Source organism: Peromyscus californicus, unplaced genomic scaffold (genome assembly GCF_007827085.1).
Source record: "Peromyscus californicus insignis strain IS unplaced genomic scaffold, ASM782708v3 Scaffold_5__1_contigs__length_169319896, whole genome shotgun sequence".
Classification (NCBI taxonomy): domain Eukaryota; kingdom Metazoa; phylum Chordata; class Mammalia; order Rodentia; family Cricetidae; genus Peromyscus; species Peromyscus californicus.
This window is the reverse complement of record NW_026294573.1, coordinates 49976350-49999050: the sequence shown is the minus strand read 5'-3', so window position 1 is coordinate 49999050 and position 22701 is coordinate 49976350. Positions and strand designations below refer to the sequence as shown.

The 22701-nt window shown below is 39.5% G+C and overlaps 1 protein-coding gene across 3 annotated transcripts in view; it reads left to right on the top strand.

The window, feature by feature from the left end:
* Lepr (leptin receptor) overlaps positions 1 to 22701 on the top strand; it is a 101940-nt gene that overhangs the window by 28798 nt on the left and 50441 nt on the right. For all 3 annotated transcript variants that reach the window (XM_052717418.1, XM_052717417.1, XM_052717419.1), the window contains exons 2-5: positions 721 to 780; positions 5858 to 6187; positions 8415 to 8538; positions 19790 to 19995. In XM_052717418.1, the coding sequence (XP_052573378.1) occupies positions 741 to 780; positions 5858 to 6187; positions 8415 to 8538; positions 19790 to 19995 (700 nt within the window). In that variant the 5' untranslated portion in view covers positions 721 to 740. The remainder of the gene's footprint in view (positions 1 to 720; positions 781 to 5857; positions 6188 to 8414; positions 8539 to 19789; positions 19996 to 22701) is intronic.

Genomic DNA, 22701 nt, shown 5'->3' with positions numbered 1-22701 from the left:
AGAGAGAGAGAGAGAGAGAGAGAGAGTATGTAGAGTTTCATCACAATTCCAAGCCCAATATATTAAAATTTTATCATTCTAACTCGTGGCAGCAGAAGAAATAACCTTATGTGCAGTGCATTTCTTCATTTCAGATTGAGTAGAATTTATGTGAAACATTATCTGAAGTTATCCCTAGTATTGGGGTGTTTTAATCCATTAGATATTCTTTGGGTTTCTCTGATATCAACATGACTTTATCTGAAAATTAATGTTTACAAAGGCATTTTGAAATTTTTTCTCCCTTTATTGAAATTGAATGTAAAGTTGTTACCTGTGCCGTAACTGCTTGGCTTTGTAGTATTATACCAATAACTTTAGAAAATAAGGTAAAATAAGGATGACAATAAAAACCTGACCATGCTAGTATTAATGGTCATTAGATTTTTCTATTATGTATTTGATCAAAACTGTGAACACTTGCCCGGGTTGTGTGGCATAAAGAAACAGAGTGACTTTTTAATTCTAATTATTTATTGTTTTTTACTTTGTAAGAATGCATATGCATCACAAAAATTATAATTTAATGTGAAATCATTCTGTAATATTGACCCTAGGTATTAGAGCATTGAAGTTTGAAGACTTATTTATAATATTTTTCCTTTTGTATTTTTCATAGACGGCCAGTACATGTGAGTTTTTCTATGTGCATTGTTTCATTTTTGATTTATTGTTTTCCAGGTGAACATCTCTGAAGTAAGATGATTTGTCAGAAATTCTATGTGGTTTTGTTACACTGGGGTAAGTTACATGCTCCTTTGTATATCTGGAAGGATATTTCTGTAGATGAATATCTAAAAGGGAACTTTTATATTGAACAGCAGTTTTGGTGTCTTGTGGTCCCAACCCATGCCTATAAATAGCTGCTCTTCTGTAGTTCCACCAGGAATGCATGCTACCATTCTTTCACCTTTTACCCTGTCAAATAAGACAAATGTAACATTGTGTTTCGGTTTTATTTATTTGATTTCATGTGTGTATGTGTGTGTGTGTGTGTGTGTGTGTGTGTGTGTGTGTGTGTGTGTGTGTGTTTGGGAAGTTGGCTATGTTTCTGGTGAGATTTTTAGTTTATACATTCCAACTACCTTGTTGTTGGGTTTTATTGGTCTTAGACAAATGTTTAGAACTTTCTAAAATGTAATAGACTTCTAGCTGTGTGGTAAGGCTCCATAGAGGAACAGAACTGATGGCAATGACGTGTGTACATATGTGTGCACACACATGTGCACGTGTGAAGATGTTTATAAGCAACTGGATCATGTAAATGCAAAGGCTGAGTGGTTCAAAAATCTGCCGTTGGAAAACTACAGACCCAGGGGAGCCAATGGTGTCTAAGTGTAAAGGTCTGAAATACACACACACACACACACACACACACACACACACACACACCCCTACATTCACATATATAAAGACAGGCATACACCTTTGTAGTAATGACAGTATGATGCTCTGAGGGGATATTATCAAGGAATGGTGCATATGTTTGAGATGGTCACTGAATACCACAACTTTTCAAGACAGTTAAATACATACCTGTTCCTCCTCTTACCCATTGTAGACTTGCCCTTCAGAGGAAGCTTCTTTAGATGTTTTTGTTTTGTTTTGTTTGTTTGTTTTAATGGCCTTGTAGCTGGAGTGAACCATAACTTGTCCTGTTTGAAACTAGCCACACATTACCCTTGACTTTTTTTTTTTTAACATAGGGAAACCTGGTTTATTATTTAGTTTTCAGTGCCTAGACTTTGTCAAATTCATTTGTAATTGTAATGTATTTGTATTTTGTTACTATGTATTTATCACATAGGAAGTTTTGGAGTCTGTAAATATGGAGAGCTGACATTAACTGATAACTGTATTATTTCACATTATCATTTTGGTGCTTTGAGCACTTACTATCTGCTCCCCTACTATTTTCCAAGAATGTATATATTGTCGCTATCTGTAGGTGACACACTATGTGTTAGATCTTTGACCATCCTCCTGTCTAGGTATAAATATATGTATCATTTGACTAACTCATCTACAACTTCCTCTGCTCCCTCATGATCCACATTCTGCTCTCTACTTGTTTAAGGTCAATTCATTTAGAATTCACATGGCCATGAGATCATGTGGTGTTTGCCTTTCTGTGCCTGGCTTAACTAACATATGCCCTCCTTGTATTGAGAATGGCAGCTTCCTTCTTTTTATGGATGAGTATCTGTTGCTGTAGAGTGGATGCAAGTTGATTGTCTCCCATGATCCATTGTGATGGGAGATTTGGTCCTTGGATGATGGTGTCAGGAAGTGCTGTGGAGCCTTTAAATTCTGGGTCCTAGTGGGTGGTCTTTCCACACTCTGGGGCTTGTGACTCCTTGAGTTCTCATAAAAGCATCATCCTATCAAATAAGCCTGGCTTTATCTAGCTGTCTGCTCTTGACTGGAGGTTTATTCACTTGTTTGCCACCATAGTATGCACCTGCCATTGATGCTCACACCATTAGGTTGCCTTCCTTGAGTATTTGCTGTGTTGTTTGGACTTTAAGTCTCCAAAACTAAACCCCTTTTATTGTAAAGCTAGGCTGTGTCCAACATTTCACTATAGAAATGAAAAGCTGGACAGTGCAAATGTGTGTACATTAACGGTCCTTTATCCATTCATTTGTTAATACTTAGGTTGACTCTGTATCATGAACAGTGCTGTGATCAACATGAGTGATTTTGTTTGTTTAATAGACATCCCGTAGTACCACAGCTGGGCCACGTTTTTCGGTTTCTGAGGCACCTCTATGCCGTTTTCCCTAATGGCTGTACTGATGTACACTCCCATTAATAGTGTGTGAGGGTTTTTCTTTCTTCTTCCTTTGGCTAATGCTTGTCAGTTTTGTCTTTTTGAGAATTGCTTTCTAACAGGAGTGGGGTGTTGTATCATTGTGATTTTGATTTTTACTTATGTGCTAATTAGTTAGGAGGAGCCTTTTCTCACATACCCATTGACACTTACATGTAGACTTCCTTCTGTTTTACAGTATGAGTGTTTTGCCTGCATATGTGACTGTGCATCACGTGCATACCTGGTACCTATGGAGGCCAGAAGGGGGTTCTGATTCTCTGAAACTAGAGTCACAGAGCTTTGTAAACCACCATGTGTGTGCTGGGAATTGAACCCCGGTCTTCTGGAAAAGCAGCAAGTGCTTTTAATGGCCAAGCCACCTCTCCAGCCCCTTGTGTATCTTCTTTTGGCAGATGTTTGTCTGTGTCTTTTGAATGTCTTAAAATAGGGTTATTTTTAGAGTACTTTTAATTCTTTAAGAATTTCATACATGTCTATGGTAAATCTTTGTTATATTCAACTCCCCCACCTCCATAATCCCAATAAATACATCTCCCTTCCAATCTCATATCCTCCTTTTCTTTTTAACCCACTACGTTCAATTAGTGCTACACGGGTGTGGGGTCTCTTGTTTATTTTGGATATTAATCCCATATGCAACACCCAGTTTATAGACTTGTTATCCCATTCTGTAGTTTGACATCTGGGCAGTCACTCTGTGGAATATTTCCTTTGTAGTCAAGCTCCTCAGAGTTGGACATAATCTTTGTCTATTTTTTTGCTGCAATTGCCTATCACTTAGGAATATGTCTGAAAATATCGCATAGGTCAGTGTCAGTGTTTCCCAGCTTTATTTTAGTCTCGTCATAGCTGCAGGGCTGCTATTTAGGCCGCTGATCCATGTTGTTATTTAATATATGATGAAAGATGGGGGTAGAGTTTCTTTTTTTTTTTTTTCCAATAAATACCCATTTTTTTTTTTCCCCAGTGCTGTTTACTAAAGAGACCATTAACATTTCAGGGAATTTACGGCAGGCAGTTTTGTTGAAGCTTAGTTGGTTCTAGGTGCACAGATTTATTTCTGAGTTCTTGATCCTGCTCCGTTGATGCAAGCATCTTTTGTTGTTGTTGTTGTTGTTGTTGTTGTTGTTGTTGGCGTTATGCTGTTTTACTTAAGTGACTTGGTCCTATGTTTGGAGGCAGCTTTGCTCATTTTTTTCAAGACAAGGTTTCTGTCTCTCTCCCTAGCTGTCTTAGAACTTGCTCTGTAGACCAGGCTGGCCTCAAACTCAGAGATCTGCCTGCTTCTGCCTCCAAGTGCTAGGATTAAAGGCGTGCGCCACCATGCCTGACTGGAGCCAGTTTTTTTTCTTGATCACGGTTTCTTTGGCTTTTGGTGGTCTTTTGTGGTTTCACATGAACTTTTGTAGTGTTTACTTTCTGTTAAGAATGTTATTGGTGATTACATTGAATTTGTGCATTGATTTGGACAGTGGAAAATTTTTTAAAGATAGCTATCTTTCAATTGTATGAAAATAGAGCATTTTCCCATTTGTCTTTAATTTCCTTCATTCGTGTTCTATAGGTAGTGTAGAAACCTTTCACTTCCTTGACACATTTTTTTAAACGTAGTTATTATAAATGGGACTGTGCCCTCTTTTTTTCCCCTTTCCTTTTCTGTTGTGACAGGGGTCTCACAATGTTGCCCAGGCTGGTCTTGAAACTGATGGCTCCAGTGATCTTCCTGCCTCAGCCTCCTGAGGTGCTGGAACTACAAATGTTCTGTAAGTGTAATTTTTAAAGATTCTTTTCCCTGTGTTTTGAGGATGATTGCCATCTAAAGTCTATAGTTCACATCAGGGTTCACTTTTGTCCATCTGTGGCCTTGGACAAATGCATGATGACGTTTTGCCTCTACTATAGAATCAGACGAAATAGTGTCTCTGTCTACCTGTCTCCATATCCTGCTTTTTCACCCCTCTGCTCAGCTTAAATCCTGGAGACCAGCATCCTTGGTGGAGTCATACAGATTGCGTCATTGTGATGGTTAAATTTCCTGTGTCTTTTCCTGGCTTGATTTTATTCTCCTTTGAACTGAATATTATGCCTTTGTCTGAATTATGCACTCTATCCATTTAGACACCAAAGAACATTCTGTTTGCTTCTGTTTCTTTACACTTTGTTACATTTAATTCTTCAAAAACTCTCATTCCATGTACAATTCTCAGAATATTCACAGTGCATAAGTGAATATATACAGAGAGAAAGTCATCAGATCATTCAGATTCATTTGTAAAAATGAAGAAATGTAGAGAGTCAATTGTTTATTTTCAAACATTTTTTACTTAAAGATTAGCTTAAAATCTGAGGCTTTTGGGGTGCAGGGCTGTGAATGCCTATAGTTTTCTGTTTAAAAAGTGATGATTTACCTGCAGTGTGAGTTTCCTGGAGGGAGGTCTGTTGATTGCATCATTTCCTGGGGTGTGGGTAGGGCATTTCCTGTAGGACATCACACATCTAGAGGTTCCTTGGAAGGTTCAAGAGACCTTGCAACTATCTTTAAGTCAAAGGCAAACTTTCTCTGAAAGCGTTTAGTGAAAAGTGTTAACATAATGTTGTGACTCTCCCAATGAATACTGAGTGCTTTAGTGCTTAGCGATAGAATTAAACATCCAGATATTTATTTATTCTGAAAGTTAGAGTAATTTTATTATAAAAAGGAAGAGAATCAATGTAAATTTTCTCATACTAAAATATAAACTTGTCAGATTAGTAAAGAAAACTGATGCAGAAATTTCCAAAAGGGGAGGTGCCAGAGAATGACATTAATTCAGTAAATATATCAAGTTCTCAAGTCTTCTACACTGGAAGGTGGTACTGACTACTCAGCACTCTAAAGCTTAAGTGTTTATGAGTACTGCACCATCTAATCTCAAGCACTTTCTAGTTACATCTTTGTCAAAACGATCACTTGTTGTCTGTGTCTTTTTACTGTCCTGACAGAATTTCTTTATGTGATAGCTGCACTTAACTTGGCGTATCCCATTTCTCCCTGGAGATTTAAGTTGTTCTGTGCACCACCAAATACAACGGAGGACTCCTTTCTTTTACCTGCTGGAATCCCAAAGAATGCTTCAGCGTTGAGTGGGGCTTCTGAAGTGGTTGTTGAAGCTAACGTCAATACAAGTAGTGTCTACGTTTCTGAGTTATCCAAAACCATCTTCCATTGTTGCTTTGGGAATGAGCGAGGTAAAAACTGCTCTGTGCGAGCAGGCAACACAGAAGGGAAGGCCCTAGCTTCAACAGTAAAGGCTTTAGTTTCTCAACAGCTAGGTAAGTACTTTCGTGTCCCAAGTGTACACTGTTGTGTTGTGCCTGTATCCATCAAAATGTTTTAATTCTCTAAAACGTGTATGAATTAGATAGCTTATTATATAATTCACATATAGTATAAATTTTATATAGTATTAAAATTTGGATTCATTGTGTGACTAATCAGTATGCTCTGATCATTTAATAGCTTATAAAACTGTCATTAAGGGAACTCTTTTACTTGTGAGTACACTCTTTAGAGTCTAAATTTTCTTAGAAGCAGAAAAAAAAAGCACACTTTAAATAGATAAAATATCAAATTACTAACAGCGCTGTCGAAGTAGCAAAATTTTCAAAATGTTTACAAATAATAATGATTGTGCAGGCAAAGAATCTCCCTGAAAGAATATGTTATTATGATTGAGTTTAATTGTTGTCTTAAGAAAAACACATAATGAAAGCAGACAGCTTAATCTTGTATGTGAAAATTGAAGGAACAAAACTATTTCTAAGTCTTCTGAAGGAGCAGAGAAGACTCAATTGACTCAATTATATGAAAAGACCCCAAGTAGGAAGGATAGGCATACCTGAGTAAGGACTTTTGTGTGGTGTTAGCTGTATTTCCCAGTTGATATTAATGACCCTTCAGTCCAGATAATTCTTCAGACTGACTTCTGTTCTGCAGAATGCTTGATGGTAGCCCTGGTCTCTACCCAGTAATAAAAGAAGCATCTTTATCCCTAACTATAATAAATGTCTCCAGCCTGTCAAAGTGGCACGTGAGAGGAAAAGACAGTAGGACTGTGAGTCCCAGACCAGCCTGGGCTACAAAGTGAGATCCTGTCTCAACAACTAAATTAAACGAAAGAAATCTTCAGATGTTGCCAGATGTTCCTACCCAGCTTAGCACTTTGATTATGTGGGGAAAACACCCCATGTTGAAATCAGTTTAAGAGTAAGAAGGGGTTGGAGAGATGCTCTGTGTTTCAGAGTACTTGCTGCTCTTGCAGAGGACCTGGGTTTGGTTCTTAGCACTCACATCAGGAGGCTCATGAACACCTCTAACTCCAGTTCCAGGTGATCTGATGCTCTCCTCTGGCCTCTGTGAACTTTTGTACCTTTGGTGCACTTAAACTCATGCAGACACACACACACACACACACACACACACACACACACACACACACACACACACAAAACACACACAGAGAAATAAAACAAAATAAATCATTACAAAAAGCATAATGATAAAACTTAATTATGTTATAAAACTAGATTTTAAAAACAAGTTAGTAGGAATAATCCCAATTAAGATCATAAATATTAATGTCATTTTGAATGAAGCTTTTTAATTAGTAAGAGAATATCTTAGTCAATCCATTGATTATTAAATTTGCTAAGAATGAACAGAGTCCTAATAATGAGCTTTGAATGATAAAAATATCATTACCCTCCTTTTTTTAGGGGAAATGATTACCATACTATGTATTTCAATTTTATACTATAAAGTTGAATGGGTAACAACTTTTAAGTAAATTGAAGTTTTTGTAACTAAAATTAAGAGGGTAAGTTGTGGCTACCAAAGATTTCAATTTGTTATTTTGCTTATAGGTGTCTCCTTCACACAAGGTGCCCAATAGCTAGAAATACTTCTCATTTGGAGAAATACGTTAGTGTTGTCTTAAGTTAGTTTTGCCTTGTTAGTCATATATATATATATATATATATATATATATATATATATATATATATATATACTTTCATTTTTATTTATACATATGTGTGTGTCTGTGTGAATGATGGCACATGTGTTTGGTTGCCCATGGAGGCCAGAAGATGGCCTCCAGTCCCTGGGAGCTGGAGTTACCAGTGGTTACGGGTAGTTGTCTTGATGTAACGATTTCTCTTGGAAAGTAAACATTAACTAAGATAAATAAAAATGAATCATGTCCTGTTTGGGTAGCTTGAGATTAAAAACAAGTTGAGAAATAGTGATGGAATTGAATTCTCTGATTCAGAACGGGTTGGGGCAGGGCGGCGGGACGGGGAGTGGAAGGTACTAAACTGACAGATGGTTGAAGGCACCCAATGGCTCATGCAAATACACTCCTAGCAGGACCTGTTTCTCCCCTCTCGGAATGGGCAGCACAAGTAGTGTCAGAATGCTGCTAAAGTCAATTTAGTGCTTCTCTTTGACTGGGTTGTTCAGAGTGTTTTTGAGGTTTAATGCGGTTTATTTTTAATGCAGGTGTAAACTGGGACGTAGAGTGCTGGATGAAAGGGGACTTGACATTATTCATCTGTCATATGGAACCATTACTTAAGAACCCCTTCAAGAATTATGACTCTAAGGTCCATTTTTTATATGATCTGTGAGTACCGATGAAATTAATTTGGCTAGTCATATGACCTGATTTGTACAGAAGTAGATTATGAATCTCTCCCATCCCTACACTTCCTTTTGTAACTGTGTACATTATAGAGAGTGGTTTGTATGATTTTATATCCATCTTCTCCATTAGGCTTCCCCTTTTCTCTTCCTGTCTATTTAGGCACAGAGACACTGCAGATATGGATGGACATACAGTCTAAAAGAAATGTGAACATTACCAGATCATTCCTCTGTGTAAATTGGCTAATGTGTTTATTATAGAAATTATCCTAATGTTCTTTCTGACACATCCCTATCTACTTGCTAACTGAGAGAAGTTTTTTTACTGTGTTCAAACTTCATTGAAAACATTGCCAACATGAGCAGTTTAAAAAACTTGATGCTGTCTTTAGGAAGAAACAACAGAAGGAAGTTAAATGGATGAGGAGCAGTTGGAGGCATGTTAGAAGGGCTGTGGTTGTATTGAGGGATTGATATAATGAAGGAAGTGAAGAGTTCCCAACTTTCTAATGACCTGGTAAATTTACAAAGCCAGTAGAACTCACAACTGCCACAGCAGGAGGACTTGGGTTTTTAGGCCTGAAGGAGACTCCTGCTGTGGCAGGTAGCTGGATTAAAGATGTGTCCAGGAGAATTGAAAGAGCTGATAATGCTCCAATAATGAAAGGGGACAAGGAAGAAAAAGAAGGGCCCTTGTTTCCATGTTGTATTAATTAATTGAACTGTCATAAGAACAATGGATGTTTTGTATAGCTCTCTATTTTAAAGATTCTGTAAGGGTACAAGGTGCTTAAGATAAAACAAACCTCTCAACTTCCATCTTTAGAAATACCTATACAGTGAGAGCTAGAAGATAGAGAGAAGAGCTGTGAAAAGCCATCTTCCAGGCAGGGCACAGATACTGCAGTCATAGACTCACAGCAGCTGTGGTTGCCTGCCTTTGGCCTGCTCAGGACTGGCTCTGTCAATCATCATTCCTGGATGTGGGAGGCTTCATGGGGTTCTAATCTATGTGTTAGTTACTTTTCTATTGCTGTGATAAAATATCATGGCCAAAGCAATTTATGAAAGAAAGCATTTAATTGAGCTTATAGTTTTAGAGAGTCAGAGTCCATGATGGCAGAGTGAAGGCGTGGCAGCAGGAACAGCTGAGAGCTCACATCTCAAAATGCAAAGTAGGCAACAGAAAGAGCCATGGGAAAGGTGCAAGTCTTTTGAAACCTCAAAGTCAACCCTTAGTGACACACCTCCTCCTAGTAGGCCATACCTCCTAACCCTTCCCAAACAGTTCCACTAACTGGGAGCCAAGTATTCAAATATATGAGTCTATAGCGGCCATTCTCATTCAAACAACCACACCCTCCATGCTGAACTAAGCGCTACAGATAGATTCTCGGAAAGGAAGAGTCATTGTCTTTATGTACCCACTGGTGAGCCTGCCAGGCCCCAATGGACAGTTCCAAACCCATGATCACTCAGATGGCACTGGTTAAGCTTGGTGGTTCACAACACAAAACAAAAAGACATGACTACAGGGAAGGGATTCGGATTGGCAGGAGAGAGTTAAGAAGGGTTAGGAGTGAGAGTAGTCAGAATGCATTATACACGTGTATGGAAGTGTCAAGGAACTAATCTTATTGATTAAAATCTCAAAAGTCTTATTCAGTATTTCTCCCTAAAACCAATGACACAAGTTCTATTACAGTTTTTTTAATTTACTAATTTTCCATTTTTGTCTTCAGTATCATTTATATATTGTGTGGCTCCATCTACTGAAATTTGCAGACCAGTCATTTTTAGTAGCAAAGAGACAAAGGTTCTTTATTTGGTCCAGATGTTTTGAAAGGCATCTGCTTATAACTAAGCACAGATGTCCCACCTTCAGTTCAGAAGTCAGGTGGTAAAGGGACACCTGCTCTTAAAACACTGCAGAAGTTTCAGTGCTAAAAACCCAAAGTCCAAAAGCAAGGACTGGTGGTAAAAGGAAGAGTGATGTTTGTGAGGCCTCTAGCCCATGCCATATTTACTTATTGGCTTTACCAAAAATGTGTACTTTGTCAAGTGGAATTTAGGTTGTGTTTACCTGAATGGTCACATGAGTTATTGTGTATATTCAGCCCCTCTGTGGTCTCAATAAGTGGCTAAAATGATTGGTATGGCAATTCCTTTGACAGTTGTTATTCTAATTATATAAGAGAAGGAGAATTATTTTTTAATGATTGAATAAGAAGTCCTAGGCTTGAGAAATTTACAGCTATAATTTAGGTAGCATTAAGTTGATTTCTCTGAGTCACTGTGGTCAAAAAGGACCACTGATTTGACAATTAACTCTAAATCCAAGTAAGAACACTTAGTCTACTGACTTAAAAGCTTTTTGTTAGCTCTTCCTTTCCATCTGATAATAGGAAAACTTTACACTGATTATCTTATACATTCCAAACCCTTTTTAACTCATCTGTGAGCCATCGCCAATGGGCCTTCATTTCTGTTAATTCAACATGCACAAATCATCACATACAATCCATCATATACATATACTTAAGGAGATATATCACATGATCATCTCAATTGATGCAGGAAAGGCCTTCAGCAAAGTTCAGTATCCCTTTATTGATGAAAGCCTTGAAGAAATCGTGAATAGAAATAAAGTTCTTCAACATAAAGACCATATATGACAGACCTTTAGTCGTGTGTGTGTGTGTGTGTGTGTGTGTGTGTGTGTGTGTGTGTGTGTGTTTTATATTATTTATGTGTGTGATTATAGGTCATGAGTCTAGAAAGGAGCTCATGGGAGGAGAGGAAGATATCTTAAGGGAGGCAGAAAATATAATAATGAAGTACACTTACTTTTGGGACGTAAAAGTGGAGAACTAACCCAGGTAAAGAACCAGTGCAGGGGTGAGGGAGCATGTAGGAACAGTGGAGAAGGAAATGACTGAGAATGAGTGTGATGACACACATGTATGTAGAACCTGCAATGAAACCTAGTACTTAGTATTATTACAATTATTAAAAAGAAAAGAAAACCTCAACAAAAATACAAAAAATGAGAAAATAAACAACTGTGAGGAAGCGTCAAATATGTAGTTACTGTCTTCATTTCTGTGGTAGATGATCAGCTCACTGAGTTACTGTCTTGATTTCTGTGGTAGACTATCAGTTAACCTAGTTACTGTCTTCATTTCTGTGGTAGATTATCAGTTCACTGAGTTACTGTCTTCATTTCTGTGGTAGACAATCAGCTCACCACGACCTTGGACCTGCACATATTGTAAAGGAAGAAAGCTGCTGAGTTGCAGTCGTCCCTCAACAGAAATACACACAGTGACACTGTTTCTCCTCTCTGCTCTGTTGAATGTGTCTTGTAAATAACGAAATGAGAGTCACTGTGGCATGGGTGGTGCTTATTCCTGCATGGCTAAGTTGACCATAGTCCTTTATCTTTAGCACATACAGAAGATAGCTGAAATTTTAAAAACAACTACACTTTTAGAAATACTGTGTCTTTAATCTCCATCTCTGCCTTTATTAGTAACTAATAATTGCCAAGAAAGAATACTGAAAGGATCAATTTGATCAAGATAAATTGGCTCACCAGATACATGGAAAAACCATAGTTAGATCCTAGTTAATTTTCTATTTTGGGCAGGTTAGAGGGGTAACCAGCTAACCAAATTATGATCTAGAAGGTATCAAAAACACTGGGTGCACTGATTCTATTTTTGGCAACTTGACACAAATCTAGACATACTTGGGAAAAGAGACTCTCAACTGAGGAACTGGAGGAACCGCCTCTGTCAGATCAGCCTGTGGACATGTCTGTGGAGCGTTTTCTTGATTGCTGATTGATGGAGGAGGGCCCAGCCCTCCGTGGACAGTGCCACCCTGAGCAGGCGGACTTGCCTAGGTTGTATAGAAATCAAGCCAATAAGCAGCATTCCTCTGTGGTTTCAAGCTTCTGCTTTGAGTTCCCAAGGTGGCTTTTCCCCGTGATGGACTGTAACCCATAGCCAAATAAACCCTTTCTTCCTGAAGCTGTTTTTGGTCGGTGTTTTTTATCACAGCAATAGAAAAGCAGACTAGAATCATGGGGAGAGTGATCACGGCTGTCGATGGAAAGTACTTCCAAAGGAAAGATGGATAAATCCCTGGCCTGTATCTAGTTGTCAGGGCATTGAATCTCAACCTTGCTTTCTCAGCCTCCATTGGCATTTTCTGTCTGTGGGCATCATCTGCCAGGATTTCCAGACCTTCCATTTGTGTCATAGTCCATGGATGCTATAGCCAGGGTCATCCTTCTGGGGGAGGGGGGACATTGTAAAATAGTCTACTCATAAAAGAAACTTCATGATTTATCTTTTCCCACACCTAGAAAATTAATATTGGTGTTGGGTCATGAGATGGAGGTTGCATTTATGGATGGGAAGCTCTTTGCTTCTTTTATCAGTAGGGGATGTCTACTTCTGAGATGCTTATGCCCAGAAAGGTAATTTCTACTGAAATGCTGTGGGGTTGGAAGCCAGAGAGAATACATGTTGTATTATATCCAGATACTGATTCTAGGCTGTTGGTTTTTATTGAGTGTCATTCCAGGATCTTTGGCTTCTAGAACCATTCTGAAAACCACTGTAACATTTCTGAATGCTTTGGTAATGCTCTTTTGCATAGCACTTTATGCAGCATGACTTTATGGCCAAGATTCTTATTTAGAAATGTTGGGACTTGCTTTAAAATAGTAATTAAATGTATCATTTTATTTTAAGGAAATCACCATTTTGTTCCATCAAAATTCACAAGAGAAATCTTTCAAAGGCTTCCATGTGTGAAAAAAAAGTGTGTTTTTCCAGGAGCTAAAATTTGATGTTTAAAAAGGATTTAAAAACCTATAAATATGTCCTCAAAGGGACAGCATTGTTTGAGTTCAGATATTAATGTTTGTCTGAGAATCTGAAGGAGAGGTAGTCTAAGAAATGTGATATGCTGGGACTGCTTTAGACATTTATTTTCGACCAGGGAGGAAGTTCTTCCTTTCCTTTGTAAGGTCCCTACTGTGACCCCATATTCTGAGTTGAGTGTGGGGAACAGTGTTCACAACAGACTTCCCCTTTGCTGTGTGATAAGACTTTTCCTGGGGAGACAACACACACAACTGTTCACTCCAGGTAGGGAGCTCATGACAGACCAAAGTATGGATGCCACCAAAGTCCACCTTGGTGAACCAAAGACTTTTATTGGGGTTACTTACAGGAATATGGGTGAGGAGTTACTTACAGGAAAAGAAATAACTTAAAAATAGCTGCACCACCAAAGCCCACCCCAGCATGCATGATAATTCAGCAAAGCCAGGGACCTGGAAGACACTGCATACCCTCAGGCAGCTCAACAGGTTGAGTTTCCAAATGACTCAGTTGATCTAAACCTCTTCCAGTCAGTTTGGCTGATTTCTGCTTCTTATTGTTTACTCTGGGAGGGAGGGACCTAGTGAATCTACTCAGTTTCAGGGACTTCCTGAAACTATTTGAGTTGTTTACCTTCTGGCTTAAGGAACTTCTCTGCAGGATGTTTCAGTCTGGGAGAAAACCCCTACACAATACCCTTCATTGTGGAGCTGATAGGAAATTGTAAAAGCATAAAGTGCTATAGCAAAGTTTGAAAGTGTGATCATGTAATAAAAAGAGGGCCAGGGCACATGAACTAAGGATTGTCAGCACAAATTAAGAGTAGGCAGGAGTGAGTGAAGAGCATTTGCATATGCCTGAGGCACAAACAGCAGAGCTGGAAGACTGAAGGCTGAGTGTGGTTGAGCAAGGAAGCCAGTGAACATAGGTGAGCAGTGTTCAGGTCAGGTCAAGAAGAGCTGCCTGCCTAGTCACGCTGGGGACTGACTTTGAACTTTCCTGGCTACTAAAGGCTGATTCATTTTTTTCACTCACCAGTTTTCTATCAGCACTTGGTCATTTCAAAATCCACATACACAAGCTTCAGTGCCGTGAATGGTTTCACCGTTATTATTGACGTCACCTAATTTACTTGTTGTCACGTGCTTTCTCCAGACTTTGTCATCACTTATGATCCTGCTCTTCCTCTAAACTCAATATGAAGAATTCCACACCTTGACTAACTTCTCTGAACCGTGCTAGTCCTGTCCCTCTGGACCTTCAGGAATTGTTCCCTGTGAGTCTTGGCTTCTCTCTCTTGAGGCACTTGGTCTCTGTGACCTCCCTTCTTTGACTCCTTCATAATGAAAGATACCCGTGTCCTTTCCTGAGTTTTCCCCTGGCAGGTTGCTTCACTGGACATGTTCTCTGTGCTTGCGTCCAATATTGATGTAAGTCAGTCTTGTTTATCTCCCTCTACCGGAAAGTGTCTGACCCCAGATTACCCACAGGGCTGATGGGGAGGCTCTGGATATTGCTTAACCAGGGAGAAGCAGACAAGTTTTTTCAAGGGAAGTTTCCAGGGTCACTAGGCTTTCCCTACCTCACTGGCCTATGACAGTTTTCAGATTCATTCTGAAAGTGAATAAGCCCTTCTCACTAAGTCATTTCTTGACTTGAACTTATTTCTGGAGAGACTAGATACTGTATAATTTCCATGTCCTTGTAGCTAGACAGACTTTTATTAGCTGGTAGGCCAACAAGGACAGATCTTTCTCTCATGGACTTTGGACCCTACCTCCTGTTCTTCTGGTAACATTAGACAGGGAAGGCCCTCCTTAGAATTTAAATTGCTTTATGAAGAAGTGGAGGTAGCTGGCTCTATGGAGGTCCACTAAGGCCAAGCTTCATCATCCTGGTCAAAAGAACAAAATCTAAGTTCTACTTCTTTCCCTGGGGAGACCTGACGTTCAAAATGACCTCCTTTAAAGATTTAACCTAGGTGCCCTGTCAATTACTGGGCCAGTAGTCCATTTTTCACTCACTCCCATCTTGCCAGAAATCTGATTCACCCAGGCAAGGGGTGGGCTAATTAGCCTCTTAGTGAGATAGTCTATCCTACCCACAAGCCCCTTCTCGACTCTGTGGTATATGGAGCCACGGCCACATGACCTGGTCACTTTTTGGAGTCACTCAGAAAATCACAACTTTTCATTTTCTCTCTATTTTGGATATTGGCCAAAGCCTAAGCATGCTTTCCCTGGCATTCTGGGTTTTCCCAATCTCTCTCTGAAGTTCCCCTCCATCTTCTACTGTTCAGTGGCTTGCCGACCTCCAAGTCCCTGTCTTCCTCTCTTCCTCACTCAGCTCTCCCTCCAGGCAGCTGCGGAGATGTACCGATTTTCCTGCCCTGGGGCTTTTCTCTCAAATTCTGACAAAATTATCTTTCTGAGTCTCCTTTAAGATTCTTTTATTAACAGACTCAGAACCTAGAGGGAAACCTCAGTTTCCCAGGTAAAACTGGTTCCTTTTGTTTAATGGTATTTTTCTTTGTTTCCTCTTACAAAAAGAAATCAAGAGAAACTTCACTGTGTCCTATGGGATGTTGACCAGGGAGGGTGGTCCCTTTGGTCATGGCTGCTCTTATTGATAATGCAGACGCAGATGGCCAGCAAGCAAACTATTTCTTTTCTTTTCTTTCTTTTTTTTTGGTTTTTCGAGACAGGGTTTCTCTGTGTAGCTTCGCGCCTTTCCTGGAACTTACTTGGTAGCCCAGGCTGGCCTCAAACTCACAGAGATCCACCTGGCTCTGCCTCCCGGAGTGCTGGGATTAAAGGCGTGGGCCACCACCGCCCGGCCCGCAAACTATTTCTTAAGAAGAGAAGTATTTGTGCTGCTGAAAAGCTAGCTGGTCTCATAAATTGGAGGTGCTTGGTGTAATATTCAAAATATTTTTACATTAATTTATTTGTGTGTGTGTAAACGTGTGTATATGTGTGGGTGCGTGTGTCGCAGCTTAGGCATGGCCATAGAACTATATGGGTCCCAGGGATCAAACTCAGGCCATCAGGCTTGGTGACAAGTGCCTTTACTCCTTGAGCCATGAATCAGGGTCAGGGGTGAGGGTTTTTGTTGTTTGTTTGTTTTCTAGCTTGGAGATGTTGAAGAACAGGGAGTTCTTTGATTAGCACCACCTTTTAAATGGTATAGCCAACTGTCTGCCAGACTTGGGCATATGCACATTTTTGTTTTGAGTTATGGAGCACTGCTGTCATTACTGGGGTGTTCCTAGCCAAGAAAGCAATGCCTGTGGGTTGGTAAAGGGTGCAGAGATGAACCACTCAGGAGATGACTTTAGGGAACATTATCTACTTTATTACATGTGGCTAACCACTTATATAGTGGAAGGAATCCAAAGCAGGCTCTGAATTGTCCCAGCTGTCTAGGGTGGGAGGACTTTCCAGAATGCAGCACAGGGCTAGGGAACTTAGGCAGCACCTGGCAGTATTGCTGAATTGAGGCAAGAGAGAGAGGAATGCAGAGGGTGTGAGGGGGGCTCAGATCCATAGATAAAGTGCTTGAACATGGGATGTGGTCAGACATTTTCAGTGTGGACACCTGAGCTGAATCAGCCTCCTCATGATGCTGGATAAGAAAAGCTTATAGAAGAGAAAATTGATTATCAGGGGCTGTAATCTAGATAATTAATGGAATACACACACACTTTTTTTTTTTAAGACAGAGTTTCTTTGTACCCTGGCTGTCCTGGATCTCACTCTGTAGACCAGGCTAGCCTCAAATTCACAGAGATCTACCTGCCTCTGCCTCCCGAGTGCTGGAATTAAAGGTGTGGGCCTCTACTGCCCAGCTTGTGGTACCATTTTTACAACTCGTGGTATGAAGCTTCAAATAGACAATTTACAAAGCTAATGTGGGTAAAGTTCCTCTTCAAGGGCTGTGGACTGGGGTTGGCTGTCAACTTTCCTAAGTTAGGACCTCAGGTGGCACACTTTGGTGATATTTTTTACTAGTTTAGTGTAGGCTTGGCTCAGAGAATGCTAATAATTTTATAGAGAAATTTCATGGGAAGAAAAGAAATTGTACCTATGGTCAAAGGACTGAATACCTTCTATAAGCCATGTGTGGCTGTTAACAATGAATTTTGAGTTCTAAATACTTATGCCTCTAACTAGACAATTTTGTACAAGGTAAAGTTGGTAAAAAAAAAAAAAAAGCCAGATTTAAAATCAATTTGACAAATGTTTCTGCATCACTATTTCCTTACAAGTAAAGTTTGTTCATATATCTAAGAATTAAATAGATAGTAGCAACCTGTGGGGTGTGTGTGTGTGTGTGTGTGTGTGTGTGTGTGTGTGTGTAAAAGAGAGAGAGAGAGAGAGAGAGAGAGAGAGAGAGAGAGAGAGAGAGAGTACACCCGTGAGTGTCAGTCCTCACATCCCACCTTGTTTTGAGGCAGGGTGTCCTGTCTGTTGATGATGGCTAGCCGCAGAGCTTCTGGGGATTCTCCTGCTTCTGCTCCCACTTTGCAGTCAGAGTCCTGGGGTCATAGATGCCTACATTTGCATCCAGCTTTTATGTGGGGTCTTTGAAGTCAAACACAGTCCTTATGATTGTGCAGCAGACACTGTACCCAAAGCCATCTCTTCAGTTCCCGCCCTCCTCCTCATCTTCACACTATACTTAGTTCTTATATATAGGAACAAACTTTCCTTGAAAGCAGATAAGAATTAAATACGTAGTAGCAAGTTACATATTTGGGTCTACTTTTTCGTTGCCCTATCAGAAATTCTCCTGCTCTTGATGACATTGTCCTTCAATGGGAGGGATGGCTTATTTTGCACAATTTGGCAATGCTAAATGTTGACTGGCTGCAAGGTGAACTTACTGTGGCTGGAACGTGGAGAACTAATCTCACCAATGGGTCAAGTTGGTTGACAGTGTTGTTCAGCTCCTAATCCTAAATTGTTTTGTCCATTCGTTACATTAATTATTAGAGAAGGTTTGAAATTTCCACCAGGAACTGTGACTTAGCCTATTTTTGCCTGTTATTGGGTAAATACATATTATGTACTTTTAGTGACCCCCTCCACAACTTTTTTTTTGTTATGAATGACCTTCTTTACTGTGGTGAATAATTATTGCACTGAATTCAACTTTCTTGACATTGATATAGCTATTCAGCTTTATTTTGATTCATCTTGAAATAACATGTTTTTCTAACCATCTCTTGTAGTAAATTTTCATTTTAGTGTTAAAATTGATTTCTTATGGGAGGTTTATAATTGGGTCTTATTTTTCACCCAATTTGCTACTGACTGCCTTCTAAATGAGATATTTAGACTATTTGTATTTAATCCCACCAACTCTATTCTCAAGCCTTCTGTCTCTTTTCTCATCCCATTGTTTCTTGTCCTTTTCTTCTTTTCTCTCTTCTTCTTCTTCTTCTTCTTCTTCTTCTTCTTCTTCTTCTTCTTCTTCTTCTTCTTCTTCTTCTTCTTCTTCTTCTTCTTCTTCTTCTGTTTTCAAGACAAGGTTTCTCTGTATAGCTCTGGTTGGCCTACAACTTGCTCTTAGACCAGGCTGGCCTCAAACTCAGACATCTGTCTGCCTCTGAGTGCTGAGAGTAAAGGTGTATGCCACCACAGCCCAGCTGCTTTTCTGTATTCTTTTAGGTTGTTTTTTTTTTTTTTTATGATTCCCATGTAATCTGCTTTGTTGCCTATTAGTTTTGTCTGCATGACTAATTATTTCAGTGGCCTTTGAATTACGGCATGTCTTAGAATCTAAGTGACCCTGTACCACTTTGTATGTCATGAAACATTTCAGCTGTACACTTGCAGCTCCCCCAAGCCAGGTTGATAATGCGCCATGCTTTAGTATATGCCACACCCTGTAAATACATGGTTGCCTTTTTTGCTTTAATCAACCAATAAATAATTATCCTTGGAGTTAAACTTCATTCCTTTGTGTGACACCAGATTTCAATCTTCTTTTATTTTCTGGTGTCCAAAGCCTTTCTTTAGTATTTTTATGATGCAGATCTGAAGATGATTCTTTAAGTTAGATGTATGTGCCTGGAAAAGATCTTTATTTTATATTTGTTTTTAAGGATATTTTCACTATGGGTAGTATCTTAGAGCTATGGCTTTTCTTTCCTCTTAGTGTCTTGGTGACCCCTTGCTGATGCTACCTTGACAGTTAATCTGCTCTTTCGTATTTTTTTTTTCCCTGATACAGTCTGTCTTTAGGCTGGATTCGTCGATGTCCTGCTTTCAAAAACCATCCAGTGTTCCCCTACCCATGCTCACATGTTGCTCTTATATTTAAATACAGGCCTGAAGTCATAGATGGTTTGCCTCTGGCTCCCTTGAAAGACAGTTTTCAGACTGTCCAGTGCAACTGCAGTGTTCGGGACTGTGACTGTCATGTGGTAGTGCCAAGAGCCAAAGTCAACCACTCTCTTCTGATGTACTTGGAAATCACATCTGCTGGAGTGACTTTTCAGTCACCTCTAATGACAGTGCAGCCCATGCTTGTCGGTAAGTTGCACGTCAGAATGATAATAGTCCTAAGAAATCAATTGCATGGAGGGGTTGACAGGTTGTTTGCAGGTTAAAGATCTTCACTGGCTTACATCACTTTGATCAATGCTGAAAATCCTGGTAATGTAGTACTAGGGTATTCCAGGCAGCTTCTCCAGTGTGTTCACAGTAGTACATGTCTCTAACACTAGCGATGAAGCCATCCTTTGAAGCAGCTGTGGCCTCTATAAGTCTGGGATTTAGTGAATGAATGTGTATTATTTGACCATCACCTGTTTACATCTCAGATGTAGCACAAATTTTAAAAGTTCTTATTAATAAAAAACAAACCTAGTGCCAGTTATTGGGGTGAATGCTTTAAGATCAGAGAAGCAGAACAAGCCATAGCCACCTCACCGTGCCAATTCCTCAGCTGATCCTGTTTCCTCAGACTGGAAGCCTCTGAGTCCTCATCCGAATGAATCTCAGCTGAACTGTGCTGCTCAAAGCCTAAAAGCTTAACCAGCTCTAGTTCCTGGTCCTCACGCCTTATATACCTTTCTGCCTCCTGCCATCACTTCCTGGGATTAAAGGCTCTTGTTTCCACACCTGGCTGTTTCAAATGTGGCTTAGAACTCACAGAGATCCAGACCGATCTCTGCCTCTGGAATGCTAGGATTAAAGTCATGTGTCCCAATTTTCTGGCCTCTATATCTAGTGGCTGTTCTGCTCTCCTGACTCCAGATAAGTTTATTAGGGTGCACAATATTTTGGGGAACACAATACCACCACACTCAGATAACTATTTCTGAAAATTATTAAAAACATTTTTACCTGAATATTCCTCCGAGAAATATATCTTAGTAGTCATGGGTGGAGGGACTATTATAGGGGCTGGAGACACCGTGAGGAGCAGGGCAGGGTTTCTACTCACACAGCAGGCCTGTAGTAGTGAGCAGAGTCAACAGTTGACTAGTAAGCAGTTAAGCCATCCACTGCACAGCCCGAGTACAAGACAACCTCACATGGGTGGAGCATCCCATTTTCTTATTGCAGAGATCCTCAAGCCTCCTTTAATAAATTAAATATTGAGTTCATAGATGTGAATAACATGTGCAGGTATTAAGTTACTTTTTTAGTTTTATATGCACGCTGATGTACAATGTGTTCAATTGTATGTAACTCAGCAGCTTTACTATTTTTTATTTCTGTTTTCTGAAATGGTAACATGCAACTCTTCATATGTGTTGCATGTGTGTGGGCAGGTGCATGTGGAGGTCAAAGGTCAATGTTGGGCTTCTTCCTCTATTGCTCTTCCTTATTTAATTTAATTAATCAATTCATTAATTAATTTGTGTGTGTGTGTGTGTGTGTGTGTGTGTGTGTGTGTGTGTGTGACAAGGTCTCTCACTGAGTCTGGAGCTCCCAATTTGGCAAGACTAACTGGGTAGTGAGCTCCAGTAACCCACCTATATTTGGCCTCTCAGCACTAGGACCACAGGCACACATGACCATGCCTGGGTTTTATGTGGGTGCTGGGGATCCAAACTCACATGATAGGCACTTTATCAGCTGAGCCATCTCCCCACCCTCTGAGCAACTCTCCACATTTGCCTTTGATTCATGGATCTTGGTGTCACTGGAAACACTTTTCCATTTATCTGTGACAATTTTCCACACAGTTCCAAATGTTGCTTCTTTTCCTATGACTTAAGATGCTATTTTTGATCCCTGTTTAACATTTTATTTTAACTTTCAAGTAATTTGTTCTCTAGAGACATAGGCATGACTTTTTTACAAAATAATGATAATAATACCTAAGCAATTCAATTGTGAAATTATGTCATGGGAAAAAAATGATAAAATATTTTTTTAGCAACATATGTTTATCTTTGCAAAACTAGTTCTACCTGGTAATTTAAAAAAGCACGTAGATCAGCATTGCATTTAATTTGTTCCCCAAGTAGAGTAGGTTAAGGGAAAGTGTGACCACAGAATTTATATATATATTTGGAAACTCTTAATTCTGTCCTAATGCAGAGATAATTTTAGGGAAAGACCAGTTTCTTGTATTTGGACATAAAATATCCAGAATTTGTAAATGCTGTGGAAGAATTAAGATGTATTATGTGAGAGTGTTGGTACAGGAGTTATTATTTCTGTTATGATGGTTGTGGTGGTTGGAAAGAAAATGGCCTCCCAAAGGCACTATTAGGAGGTGTGGCTTTGTTGGAGTGGGTGTGACCTTGTTGGAGGAAATGTGTCACTCTCAGCTGCTGATTTCCTAGGGTACTTGAATGCGCGCGCGCGCGCACACACACACACACACACACACACACACACACACACACACACACACAAATAAAAATAAAATAGATTTTTTAAAACAATCAAAGTATGAATTTGTGATAAGCCTCTTGAACTTCAGAAGTTAATGTTTTTCAATATTCTACTACAATGTGATGGCTGCTTGAATTTCCTTTATGATGTGAACCATAACTTGTTAAAGTAATCTTTACCTGCAAGATATTTAAATTGTTTCTTCACATATTTAAAAGGTTTTCTTATTGGTTGAAATAGTCATGTACTTATATATGCACATACACATACAAATGTCAATATGCACATGTACACTTGAACTTAGATTTACCTGGTTCAAATCCCCATTAAGCTACAAGACCCCATTCCTATGTCCAGAGACAGTCAGGGCCTTATAACAGCACA